Source organism: Macaca thibetana, chromosome 6 (assembly GCF_024542745.1).
Source record: "Macaca thibetana thibetana isolate TM-01 chromosome 6, ASM2454274v1, whole genome shotgun sequence".
Lineage (NCBI taxonomy): Eukaryota > Metazoa > Chordata > Mammalia > Primates > Cercopithecidae > Macaca > Macaca thibetana.
Window position 1 is genome coordinate 24710359 of NC_065583.1, and position 14007 is coordinate 24724365.

General features: G+C 43.9%; 1 protein-coding gene across 1 annotated transcript in view; it reads left to right on the plus strand.

The window, feature by feature from the left end:
• TIMD4 (T cell immunoglobulin and mucin domain containing 4) overlaps positions 1-14007 on the plus strand; it is a 44213-nt gene that overhangs the window by 5074 nt on the left and 25132 nt on the right. The window contains exons 2-5 of the mRNA XM_050793942.1: positions 4097-4438; positions 7041-7295; positions 9237-9314; positions 10653-10736. Coding sequence (XP_050649899.1) covers positions 4097-4438; positions 7041-7295; positions 9237-9314; positions 10653-10736 — 759 coding nt within the window. The remainder of the gene's footprint in view (positions 1-4096; positions 4439-7040; positions 7296-9236; positions 9315-10652; positions 10737-14007) is intronic.

The following is a 14007-nucleotide window of genomic DNA, read 5'->3' on the forward strand; positions in this document are numbered from 1 at the left end:
GGTGCCCACCACCACACCCAGCTAATTTTTGTATTTTTAGTAGAGACGGGGTTTCACTATGTTGGCTAGGTTGGTCTTGAACTCCTGACTTCATGATCTGCCCACCTCTGCCTCCCAAAGTGCTGGGATTACAGGCGTGAGCCACCGCGCCCAGCCACATCTTTTCTTATTATCAATTAGGATGCCTCCTTTTATACTAAGGTACTTGGGAAAATAAAATGTTGACTCTCCAGTGGAATACTTCTTATACATGTTTTATTAGTTTACCAAATATTTATAGGAACAAGATCATCTATTTTTTCTTTTTACTTTCTTGAATTTGAGGCAGTCTTGCTTTGTGGCCCAGGCTGGAGTCCAGTGATACGATCATAGCTCACTGCAGCCTCAAACTCGCGGGTTCAAGCCATCCTCCTGCCTCAGCCTCTTGAGTAGCTGGGACTGTAGGCATGTGTCACCACACTTGGCTAAGTTCATATTTTAGTAGTTATTAATTTTAGGTGCATGTGTTCTATGTTGTTAACACAGCTGAGGGTGATGACAATGAACTTCTTATTTTTCTCCTGGATTCATGGGAGGCAAAACGGACTTCCCACTGCATTGACTTTTTTATTTTTATTTTTTCATTTTTTTTTTTTAAGACAGAGTCTCGCTCTGTCACCTAGACTAGAGTGCAATGGTGCAATCTCACCTCACTGCAACCTCTGCCTCCTGAGTTCCAGCGATTCTCCTGCCTCAGCCTCCCGAGTAGCTGGGTTTACAGGCACCCACCATCATATCCAGCTAATTTTTATATTTTTGTAGATATGGGGTTTCACCATGTTGGCCAGGCCAGTCTTGAACTCCTGACCTCAGGTGATCTGCCAGACTCTGCCTCCTAAAGTGCTGGGATTACGGGCATGAGCCACTGTGCCCAGCCTCCCACTTCAGTTATAATCTGTGAAACATTTCCACTGTGCAAAGTGAAGAGACTAAATTCGGGGAAGGCTGCAGGCTGGTCTGAACTGGGAATGATCTTTTATCACAAGAAAAACCGGAGGTTGCAGAGAGCCGAGATTGCACCACTATGCTTCAGCCTAGGTGACAGAATGAGACTGTCTTAAAAAAAAAAAAAAAAAAGCCAGCTGTGAAAAAACCCAGAAGCACATGGTCTTGCTTACCATATGGGTGACTCTTAGGGCTCAGGGCCACCTTCTCCTAGAGAGAGGAATCCCTGGATGTTACTGCCAGCAGAGTCAGGGAGGAGCACAGCACTGCTGGCCGGCCGTGCCTTCTGTAACTTAGCCAACTAAGTCAGCAAAGTTCGTGAATGGAGAATCTCACAGGAAGGTGCCTCAGAGAAAACAATGAGCAGGGACCCAGGTACCCAAGGGGCAGCAGGGTGTGGTCTCAACAATCTGAGATCTACAGGCTGCCTGGCTTTCACTTCAATCGCATTTTAGGGGAAGGAAATGGTTTAGAATAATCTCTGATGCACAATTAAACCAACGGGCTTAACATTTTTTTTTTTTTTTTTTTTGAGACGGAGTCTCGCTCTGTCGCCCAGGCTGGAGTGCAGTGGCCGGATCTCAGCTAACTGCAAGCTCCGCCTCCCAGGTTCACGCCATTCTCCTGCCTCAGCCTCCCGAGCAGCTGGGACTACAGGCGCCCGCCACCTCGCCCAGCTAGTTTTTTTGTATTTTTTAGTAGAGACAGGGTTTCACCGTGTTAGCCAGGATGGTCTCGATCTCCTGACGTCGTGATCCGCCCACCTCGGCCTCCCAAAGTGCTGGGATTACAGGCTTGAGCCACCGCGCCCGGCCGGGCTTAACATTTTTAACAGTGAAAATGTTTTGCAGATTATCAGAGGTGAAAGTAATCTTAGAGGAGCTTGTCTAGTGGTTCTCAAACACTGGATGAGTAGTCAACTACATCAGAGTGGCCTGGAGAACTTGATTCAAGTACATATGCACCAGCCTTCGCCTCAGGGATTCAGGCTCAGGTTTGGGCAATAAACTATGTATTTTTTTAACAAGCTCCCTAGGTCATGCTAATGAGTAGCAGTGGTTAGGACACAATCATGCTTCATTTTAGAAAGGGAGAAACATTCCATCTCAAATAGCTGATGCAGTAAAACCCTCCAGAATTTTTTTTTATGGCACAGCTGCCATTTTAGATAATTCCTGTGGTTCCTTCTAGCTCTAAAATTAACAAAAAAATACATGATGCAAAGTGAAATAAGCAAGGCATAGAAAGACAAATGCAAGATCTCACTTATGTGCAGAATCTAAAAAAGTTAATCCCATAGATACAATAGAAAGGTGGTTACCAGAGGCTGGGGGGTGGGTGAGTGGGTGATAGGGAAAAGGAAGATATTGATTAAAAGGTACACAGTTTCAGTTAGACTGAAGGACTAAGTTTTAGTGATCTATTGCACTGCATGGTGACCACAGTAATTAATGTGTTGTATATTTCAAAACTGCTAATAGATTTTTAATGTTCTTGCCACAAAAATTTGTTAAGTTGGTAAGGTGATGGATATGTTAATTAGCTTGATTGAATCTTTCTACGATGTATATCTATATTAGAACATCACATTGTACCCTATAAATATACACAATTATTGGCTGGATGCTGTGGCTCACGCCTGTAATCCCAGCACTTTGAGAGGCCAAGGCGGGTGGATCACGAGGTCAGGAGATCGAGACCATCCTGACTAACACGGTGAAACCCCGTCTCTACTAAAAATCAAAAAATCAGCTGAGCGTGGTGGCGGGCACCTGTAGTCTCAGCTACTCGGGAGGCTGAGGCAGGAGAACAGTGTGAACCCGGGAGGCGGAGCTTGCAGTGAGCTGAGATTGTGCCACTGCACTCCAGCCTGGGTGACAGAGCGAGACTCTATCTCAAAAAAAAAAAAAAAAAAAAAAAAATATATATATATATAGAGAGAGAGAGACACACACACACACACACACGCACACACAATTATTATTTGTCCATTAAAAATAAATAAATAGTCCATGAACTCCACCTAACTTCATATTATCTAACAGCAAACAAATAGTCCAAAGCAAGTAATTTCCAATTCTAGTTATTTCCACTGAAAGGAGAGAAGGAAATGGAATACAGTTTTACAGCCTATCTTTTTCTCATAGCACTCTCTGGATTAGGAGACCCATTTGAAGCTTTTAAGTCTGATGTCCACAATATCTACTTGTGGAAAACAGCCCACCTGATTATATGAATAAGTGAAATTGAGTTACAAGGTCAGGATTTTTCATGTGAGAGTTTACTGGTTAGTGAATGGAACTCAAATTGGAGTATTTAAATTAGCAAAAAGGTCTTGCCGGCCGGGCGCGGTGGCTCAAGCCTGTAATCCCAGCACTTTGGGAGGCCGAGACGGGCGGATCACGAGGTCAGGAGATCGAGACCATCCTGGCTAACACAATGAAACCCCGTCTCCACTAAAAATACAAAAAAAATTAGCCGGGCGTGGTGGCGGCGCCTGTAGTCCCAGCTACTCGGGAGGCTGAGGCAGGAGAATGGCGGGAACCCGGGAGGCGGAGCTTGCAGTGAGCCGAGATCGCGCCACTGCACTCCAGCCTGGGCGACAGAGCGAGACTCCGCCTCAAAAAAAAAAAAAAAGGTCTTGCCATGGTTAGAGATTGAAGTGGTCACCTGGCACCACTTGGGGGATAGAATCATGTGGAGTTAGGAGCACAGGAGAACAGCAAGACACATCAAAACTTATGCTAAAGAACCACATAAGCCGGGCAACATGGGAAACCCTGTCTGTACAAAAAACACAAAAATTAGCCAGGAATGCTGCCATGCACCTGTGGTCCCAGCTACTCAGAAGGCTGAGGTGGGAGGATGGATTGAGTCTGGGAGGTCGAGGCTGTAGTAAGCCATGATTGCACCACTGAACTCCAGCCTGGGTGACGAAGCAAGATCCTGTATCACAAAAAAAAAAGAAAGAAAAAGAGAAAAAGAAAAGAAAAGAAACATAGACTATAGGTCTCTTCATCTTCCCGGAAGCATCTATTAGCACAAAAACTGTGTAGTATATTTGAGAGATTTCAGTACTGCACGACCTAATTTTCACATGTTTCCTTTGCAGCACCAGTCACTTCAGAGACTGTTGTGACAGAAGTTTTGGGTCACCGGGTGACTTTGCCCTGTCTGTACTCCTCCTGGTCTCAGAACAGCAACAGCATGTGCTGGGGGAAAGACAAGTGCCCCTACTCTGGTTGCAACGAGGCGCTCATCCGCACTGATGGAACGAGGGTGACCTCAAGAAAGTCAGCAAAATATAGACTTCCGGGGACTATCCAGAGAGGCAATGTCTCCTTGACCATCTTGAACCCCAGGGAAGGTGACAGCGGTGTGTACTGCTGCCGCATAGAGGTGCCTGGCTGGTTCAACGATGTAAAGATAAACGTGCGCCTGAATCTGCAGAGAGGTAAGCACATGAAGGGCCTCATGTCTGCGGAAGGAGAGATTCAGTGGTTAATGGATAATGGGATCAGTGGCTGGTGGTGAAGAGGCTGGAGTTGCTTTCACGGTGAGTGGGAAGATTGAATTTGAAATAAGGTGCCGTGGCATGAAGTAGGCAAGTAAGCACAAAAGCCGCCACAGAAATGAGTGGAAGGTGGAAAGGGAACTAGTGAATTACTGGGTCAATTTGAAGAGGCAGCTGCTACGTATCTAGGGCATTACCACCTTGCAGATATTTGGGTCCAGTGTTTTCAGATCTATCAATTTTTATGTGAACTCTGTTGAATTTTGCATGTTGCCAGATTTTAAAATAATAAAAAAACTGCATGAACTAAGTAAAATGTATTCAGGGGTCATCTTCAAGCAGTAAACCAACAGCGTGCCACTTTTGGCTGGGGGGGAAAGGGCGTGAGATTTGGACACAGAGCAGTTTTCAGGAGCTCTTTCTTCTGTTACAATCAGTTGCTTTGGATGAAATTTGGAATATGGTGTGACTTCAAAAATTTGAGCTGCATTGAGCCTATGGTTGAAAAATGCTAACAATAATTACCTTTAGTGCTTGTCCGGAATGGAGCTTCCCAAAGTGAGCTCTGTATTCCACCTGCATCAATGTCACCTGGAGGATCCTTGGGCTCTATTCCTAACTGGATGGGCACCTTGGAAGACAGGAGTCTAGACATCTATATTCTTTTTTTTTTTTTTTTTGAGACAGAGTTTTGCTCTTGTCACCCAGGATGGAGTGCAGTGGCACGATTTCAGCTCACTGCAAACTCTACTTCCTGGTTCAAGCGATTCTCCTGCCTCAGCCTCCTGAGTAGCTGGGATTACAGGCACCTGGCACCACACCCAGCTAATTTTGTATTTTTAGTAGAGATGAAGTTTCACCATGTTGGTCAGGCTGGTCTCGAACTCCTGACCTCAAGTGATCCACCTCCTCGGCCTCCCAAAGTGCTGGGATTACAAGCGTGAGCCACCATGCCCGGCCTATATTCTTAAGTTTTCAGGTGACTCTAATGCACTCTAAAATTTGAGACCAACTGATGTAGATGCTTCTAATTTAAGAACTTACATACATATTATTATGTCTTTCTCTTAAGGCAACATTGTGAGATAAAAGGTATTCCAATTTTGCAGAAGAGAGAAATGAGGTTTATTGAAGTTAGATGACTCCTACTCAAGTCTTCTCTTTTCAAGTTGGGTATAACCAGCTATTATTTTATAAAATACTTGACCTTAACATATTATGAGGTCATTTCCAAGTTCACTTGGAACAAATGGTGTCTTTCTGGTCCATTAGAGTCATGGAAATTTGGCATATTCTAGGGAGGATGAGATTTGTAGCATAAACGGTGGCTAATGAAGCTCAAATCAGATGTTTAGGGAGTGAGTGGTGTCAGTTTGAATGCATCTTTATTGCCTGAAAGAGACTATGTTCTCACTCTAGATTGCATACTTTGAGCTCACTTTTGATGAACTCGTTTACACATTCATGCAATGTTTTTGGAGCACCTACTATATGCAAGACACTGTGATAGTTATCGGATTTGTAGCATAGAACAAAAGAAATGTCAGATTTTCCCTCATGGTGCTTAAAGTTTAATGGGATAAATAGACTTTAAACAATAGCAATGAAATAAATGTGCAGTTATGAAATGCAATAAAGGCTGTGGAGGTAAACTATGAGAGCATGTAATAAAAAAGCCTAATAATTATTGGAGAATCTACATGGCCTCCTTGCAGAAGTAACCTTTTAGCTGAGACATGAGAGTGAAGTAGGAGTCAGCCTCGTGAAGAATAAGAATAGGAAGCAGCAGGTACAAAGGTTCGTGCAGCGGGAAAGTTGCTGATGCATTCAAAGAGCTAAAGAAACACCAGTTGGGTGGGAAGAAGTGATAGCAGGGGGTGGAGATATGAGATTGGAAAGAAAGGCAAGATGGGGTCAAATGGAGGCTTGCAGCTTGCAGGCCAAGGTGCAGGACTGGGTTCTTTACCTTAAGGGCAAGGAGGACCCAGTAAAAGATTTAGGCAGGGGATGGACATAATTACATTTGACTTTTTTTTTTTTTTGAGATGGATTGTTACTCTGTTGCCCAGGCTGGAGTGCAGTGGCACTATCTCAGCTCACTGCAACCTCTGCCTCCTGGGTTCAAGTGATTCTCCTGCCTCAGCCTCCTGAGTAGCTGGGATTACAGGTGCACGCCACCACGCCCAGCTAATTTTTGTATTTTCAGTAGAGACAGGATTTCACCATGTTGACTAGGCTGGTCTCAAACTCCTGACCTCAAGTGAGCTGCCTGCCTCGGACTCCCAAAGTGCTGGGATTACAGGTGTGAGCCACCACGCCTGGCCAACATTTTAAATTATTACTGTAGCCAATGTGTGAAGAACAGATTGGAAGGAACGGGTCAGGGTGGGGGCAGGAAACACAATTTTATTGGGGATTACAATGGTCCAGGCCAGTGGACCAGGTGAGGGCAACAGAAATGGATGGGTCCCAGATGTACTTGCATTATATTCTTTTTCCTCCATCTCCTCTTGGTGCCAGACATGTCTGTTGTTGGTTACAGCCTCGACAACCACACGCAGAACAAGAACAACGAGCCCCCCCACCACACCACACGTGACAACAACCAGAGCTGCACTTCCAACAACAGTCATGACCACACCAGATCTCACAACCGAAACACCACTTCAGACGACAACCACTGCCGTCTTCACAACAGCAAACACGTGCCCTTCACCAACCCCAAGCACCCTTCCAGAGGCAGCCACAGGTCTTCTGACTCCTGAGCCTTCTAAGGAAGGGCCCATCCTCACTGCAGGTACGCAGATGTATCTTGGGTTTCTTAGAACAGAGCTGTCTCACTGAATGAGGCAGCCCAGTGACTTGCTTTCTCTCAGTGTGTGTACATGCGTATATTAGTTTGCTAGGCCTATCAAACAAACACTGCAGACTGGGTGGCTTAAACAACAGAAATTTATTTTCCCACTGCTCTGGGTTCTACAAGTCCGGGGTCAAGGTGTCAGCAGGGTTGGTTTCTTCTAAGTCCTCTCTCCTTGGCTTGCAGGTGGCTGTCTTCCTTCTGTCTGTCCTTCTGTGTCCTAATCTCTTGTAAGAATACCAGTCGTATTGGTTTAGGGTCCATTTTTATGACCTCATTTTACCTTAACTATCTCTTTGAAGGCGCTATCTCACTATACATTTGCATCCGAGGTACTGAAGGTTAGCACTTCAACATATGAATTTTGAGGGGACACAATGTACTCCTTAACAGTAGGCGTGTGTGTGTGTGTGTGTGTGTGTGTGCATGTGTGTGCATGTGTGTGTGTGTGCACGCGCATGTGTGTGCATGTGTGTGTGTGTGTGCATGTGTGTGTGTGTGCATGTGTGTGCGTGTGTGTGTGTGTGTGTGTGTGTGTGTGTGTGTGTGCATGTGTGTGTGTGTGCATGTGTGCGTGTGTGTGTGTGTGTGTGCATGTGTGTAAGGAGGCGTTTTCACCAAACTGTTCCTTTTCTTTTTTCATGGTTTCTCTTTTCTTCTGCCTTTTCCTTTGTGTTTTTGAAAAGTCAGCATTTTGGGTTCTCCAGTTGACCTCTAAGGAGTCTTGCAAGAGACGTTTATTGAAGAACCAGGAAAGGTCACTCCTGGTCAGACTCCAGTTCCATTCTTTCAGGGGTTAAGTCGCTGCCTGAGCATTAGATATTGGTTGAGGAAAGACCTCCAGACGCTTTAAAATATCCCCTGATGGTGAGCTAGTTCTAGCCTTGTTTCTTTTTTTTTTTCCCCTGGAATTCTTGACCCTGCAACTTGTACCTCTCACTGAGTGACTTGCTCCATTGCTCAGGGGGGCTTGTCAGGGCTGTCACTGTGTGTCAGACTCTGATTCTTCAGTAAGAATTAGGAAAGCAATCATGAGATAGCTTGAAGGCTTTCTTAGACATTTCAGCTGCCTCAAGAAGTCTTGGATAATTCAAATAGCTTTACAAAATTGAATTGGCTAATTCTATTATACTCTGAATAGTCACCTAAAATCCATGAACCCTGAACCAATCAATTCTTGTATGTATTTTTTTATTCCTTTGGGCTTTAAAATAAATAACTACTGTAAAACACAACATTTGTAGTTTCTATTCCTTGATTCTAAAAATTACTTGCAATCCTTGAAGAAAACTTGAAATATATAAAGAAGCACCAAGACAGCCATAAAAATACCCTGGAACATGGTGATGCGAGCCTGTAATCCCAACTACTTGGGAGGTTGAGGCAGGAGGATCCTTTGAGCCCAAGAGGTCAATTCTAGCCCGGACAACATAGTGAGACTGTCTTTAAAAAATTAGATAAATTAGGAAAAAAAAAAAGTGGCCGGATGCAGGGGCTCATGCCTGTAACCCCAGCACTTTTGGAGACCAAGGCAGGTGGATCACTTAAGGTCAGGGGTTCAAACCATCCCAGTCAACATGGTGAAACCCCATCCCTTACTAAAAATACAAAATTAGCCAGGTGTGGTGGCGGGTACCTGTAATCCCAGCTACTCGGGAGGCTGAAGTAGGAGAATCGCTTGAATCTCAGAGGTGGAGACTGCAGTGAGCCAAGATTGTGCCACTGCACTCCAGCCTGGGTGACAGAGCAAGATTTTGTTTCAAAAAATTAATTAATTAATTAAAAAATTAAAAAAGATACTCTCAAATCCCACCACCCACCACAAACACAGTAACACTGGTATTTTTTAGCTGCCTTTTATCCAACCTTTTTCTCTTCCAGAATCAGAACCTGTCCTCCCCAGTGACTCCTGGAGTAGCGCCGAGTCTCCTGCAGACGCTGTCCTGCTGACATCCAGAGGTGTGCAGACACTCACCCTCTCTGTCCTCCCTCACCCCTTGGACTGAGGAGTAGGAAATTACTAAAAGTCTTACTGAATCAGATGACTGACAACTTCTTTGGGTCTTTTGTGCCATAAAATCCCCCTGCGGCAAATTGGCCTCAGGGCAGCCTTTGTAGTTTGTTCCTTCTTGTGGCTAAGACAGACAGACAGACAGAGAGAGAGAGAGAGAGAAAAGAAGGAGGAGGAGGAGGAAGAGGAGGAGGAGGAGGAAGAGGAGGAGGAGGAGGAGGAGGAGGAGGAGGAGGAAGAGGAGGAGGAGGAAGAGGAGGAGGAGGAAGAGGAGGAGGAGGAAGAGGAGGAAGAGGAGGAGGAGGAGAGGAGGAGGAGGAGGGAGGGAAAAGGAAGGCCCTTCTTGATTGGTGCAGTTCTCCGCAGTAGCTCATGGTACATCTCTAGGATGTTTGCTTTTAGACTCTAGGCTAAGTAGCACTTAGATGTCTCATTCTAATTTCCCACATCTCTAGGATGTTTGCTTTTCGACTCTAGGCTAAGTAGCACTTAGATGTCTCATTCTAATTTCATGCACACAAATCTTCTTTGTTGAGACTGCTGAGGGGTTTACTCATTCAACGCATTGGCTTTTTAGAGTGGAGGGAGAATCAGTCACTCTTTCATTATTTATCTTGTCATCTACCCATCAGAACTTCTTTAGGTAGTTACTGGGGCCTGGGACGGGGTATACCCTGAAATAAGACACGATTGGCATCCTTGGGGGTGCTAGAGAGGACCACTTGGGGTTGATTCCCCAGTTCTATTACTTTTTCCTGGGATCCCTGGCCTCAGTTTATTCCTAGGTTTGTTGTAGAGTTGTGTAACTTCATGCATGTAAGGACTTAGAACAGTGCCTGGCACGTTTGTAAGCACTCACATGGGAGGTGTTACCGTAATGGAGCTAATATTCTAGCAAAGGAAACCACACATCTGTAAGGTAAGTAAATCAGTGTTTGTCATAGTACAACACAGGGATATGATAGAGTGATTTATGTGGGCGCTCTTGCTTCAGTCTGCCTAAGTACAAATCCTGCATTTTTCCTGCTTGTGTGATTTTGGCTATCTACCTTATCTCTCTGGGTCTTAGTTTCCTCATTGGTAGAATGGGAATAACACCTATCCTGTGGCTCTTTCTAAGGATTAAATGACAGAATCCATGTAGGTCACTTAGGACAGTGTCTAGCACATCCTTTTTTTTTTTTTTTTCCAATGACAGAAGTCAGTATAGGGACAGTTGAGTACCAAAAGCAGGAAGACAAGCATTTACTTAAGTCTGTTTTCTGTTTTCCTTTGTTTTTCCAAAGAGTCCAAAGTTTGGGGTCTCCCACCAACATCCCACGTGTTGATGTGGAAAACGAGTGATTCAGTGTCTTCTCCTCAGCCTGGAGGTAAGGGGGCTGTGATTTTTTATTTTATTTTATTTTACTTCATTAATTTCTCTTTCTTTCTTTGTTTCCTTTTTTTTTTTCTTTTTTGTAGAGAGGAGGTCTCACCATGTTGCTCAGGCTGGTCTCAAACCTCTTGGCCTCAAGTGATCCTCCGGCCTTGGCCTCCCAAAGTGCTAGAGCCACCTGCCTGGCCTGGGGCTCTGTCTTATGAGTGGCTTGTCTTTGGATGTGGAAACAATCTGTCTGTCTGGTTGTCTTGGGATTCAACTATTCTGGCTCCTTTGTGGCCACGTACCACATCCTCCTGCCACCTGGGGTGAAAGCAAAACATGCTGCAAGCATCAGTTCTGGCCTCTCCTCTCCTCTGCTCATCTCCGAAGCCCGTCTGTTGAAATCTTCTTTCTTCCTTAGCAACTGCGGACCTGACACCAGGAATGATAGTAGGAAAACCACCTATTCATTTTTCAAATTTTTATTTTAAATTACACAAATATCACACTAATGCATTTTTGTTAGGGGTGCATAAAAACAGATAGAAATAAAATTCTCTTTCACTCCTTGTCCTCAATCCCAGACGCCTGCCATGAGATAATAACTGTTATTAGTTGAAGATGACCATTCTAGGTCTTTCTTCCATTTCCTTATGTGTCTACATAGATATAGAAATGTATAGTTCAGTTTTGTGCATGTTTTTAAACAGTGTTATCATACTATATGCAGCATTCTGCATTTTGTTTTATTCACTTATTGTTATAAGTCCACTTTCTTCTTTAATCTATGTAGGTATGTATCATTATGTCAAATTGCTGTGTAGTATTTCATATTATGAGTACTCACAGTATTTATTTTCTATTGAGGGGCATTTAGATTGTTTCAATGTTTCCTTTTTATAAACAGTGCGGCAGTGAACATCCTAGGACATGCGTGCCTCCCTAACCATTCATGCAAGTGTTTCTGTAGTTAGGATGGGGATCAAAAAGTAAAAATTACTGGTTAAAAGAAATGTGCACCTTTAAATCTAATAGCTTGTAGAAAAATGTTCTCAGAAAAGGCTGTGCTAATTTATTTTTCCACCCACAGAGTATCTGCTTTCCCATATCCTCCCTACACTTGATATGACCATTTGTGTAACTTTTTCAATCTTATGAGAAGAAAATGTCATCTTGTTCTTTTTTTTTTTTTTGAGACAGAGCCTCACTCTGTAGCCCAAGTTAGAGTGCAGTGGCACGATCTCCGCTCATTGCAACCTCCGCCTCCTGGGCTCAAGCGATTCTCGTGCCTCAGCCTCCCGAGTAGCTGGGACTACAGGTGCATGCCACCATGCCTGACTAATTTTTTGTATTTTAGTAGAGATGGGGTTTCACCACGTTGTCCTGGGTGGTCTTGAACTTCTAAGCTCAGGCGATCCACCTGCCTCGGCCTCCCAAAGTGCTGGGGTTACAGGCATGAGCCACCTTGCCCGGCCCATCTTGTTCATTTCTTATCCTGATTAATGGAGAGTTTGAGTTCCTTTCTATATTTCTATTAGCCAGGAAACAGGCATCCTTTAATTCTGTGAAGGAAACAATGTAACATCACTCTCAAAAGTTCAGAAGAGTTCAGGCATGGTGACTCACGCCTGTAATCCCATCTCTTTGGGAGGCTGAGGCAGGCGGATCATGAGGTCAGGAGATCGAGACCATTCTATCTAACAGGGTGAAACCCGTCTCCACTAAAAAAAAAAAAAAAAAAAAAAAAAAAGCCGGACGTGATGGCGGGCACCTGTAGTCCCAGCTACTCTACTCGGGAGGCTGAGGCAGGAGAATGGCGTGAACCTGGGAGGCGGAGCTTGCAGTGAGCTGAGATAGCGCCACTACACACCAGCCTGGGTGACAGAGTGACACTCTGTCTAAAAAAAAAGAAAAAGCTCAGAAGACAGAATTGGAGGAAATAGACAAGAGTGAATGGAAGGGGACAGGTTTTGAAGTAAGACTGTAACTCAGGATGAAATGCCAGGGGGACCTGACATTAAGACGCTTTGGCCTGCACTAACTCATACAGTGGGAAAACAGAAAATCTGGACTAGGAGTTGATAATTTAAGGGAAATGGGGTGCCAAAGATCCAAACCCTCTTTGTTTATGGGATGGGGTAAGGATAGGGGACTATTTTCTGACAAAGAAAGAGAAGGCAGTGACTAGAAAGGTGATGGAAAGTAGGGAGAGCATTCTAACACCATCATCCTTTATTCCATTTAAATCTTGAACTATTTTACATTGAATTACAAGGGAACAAGAGGTCGTGTGATTTTTACCTTCCATAAGCTTCTTGATAGTTTTCATTTCTCTCCTCCTTGACCAAATGCCAGAAGAGAGAACCCTTGCTGCTGGCCTGAAGAGGAGGTTGGTGTGAGAAGGCCAGTCAGTCTCCATGGAACATTTAGTCATTAGGGATGAAAAGCAGGGTTTATTGAGCACGTATTAGGTGCTAGGTCAGTGTCAAGTTGTCTTCCTGGGCCACTTCATTTAATCCCTCTTTAGCAAATGCTCATATTTTTGTTTTATCTAAATCTCCCAAGGCCACTCAGCTCTCAGGTGTCCGGTCCGGGATGTCTAGCTCTGATTCTACACTCTTTAGATATCATTTTATTTTATCTGGCTTTCTAATCTGAAATTAAAAGTCATATTCTTTTAACCACTATTCATTTATTTTAAATCACACAAACATTACACTCTTGCTTTTTTGTTAGGGGTATATAAAAACAGATAGAAATAAAATTCTTTCACTCCTTACTTCCTCTCTTCCCACTGTTCTTTTGGTAATGAAACATTCATAGTGATAATTGTGGTTAACATCCCCCGAGGACTTATCTATGCATTAGGTACTGTGATCAGCGTTTTTGCATTAATTTTCTTATTTGAATCTCACAACAACCTCCTAGGCAATTATAGATATTATCCTCATTTTATAGGTAAAGAAATGGAGGGTCAGATACTTTATTAGGGAAGCTAACACCTACCATTGTAGGTCTGCCATTGTTTTAACACCATACACGTTACATGTATTATCTCTTTTGATTGTCCACAAATTCCTAAGAAATGGGTACCAGTATCACCTCCATTTTAGAGCCCTTGAAGATTAAAAACTTGCCCAGTAAATGGCCGACCTGGATCTAACCCATGTCTTTTCAACTCTAAATCACTCTAGCACCATGCTGCTCTGCTTCCTCCTGGTCTCCCCTCTGGTGCCTCTTACAGAATAAGACTACATCTTCATGCACGTGAAAACCCTTTC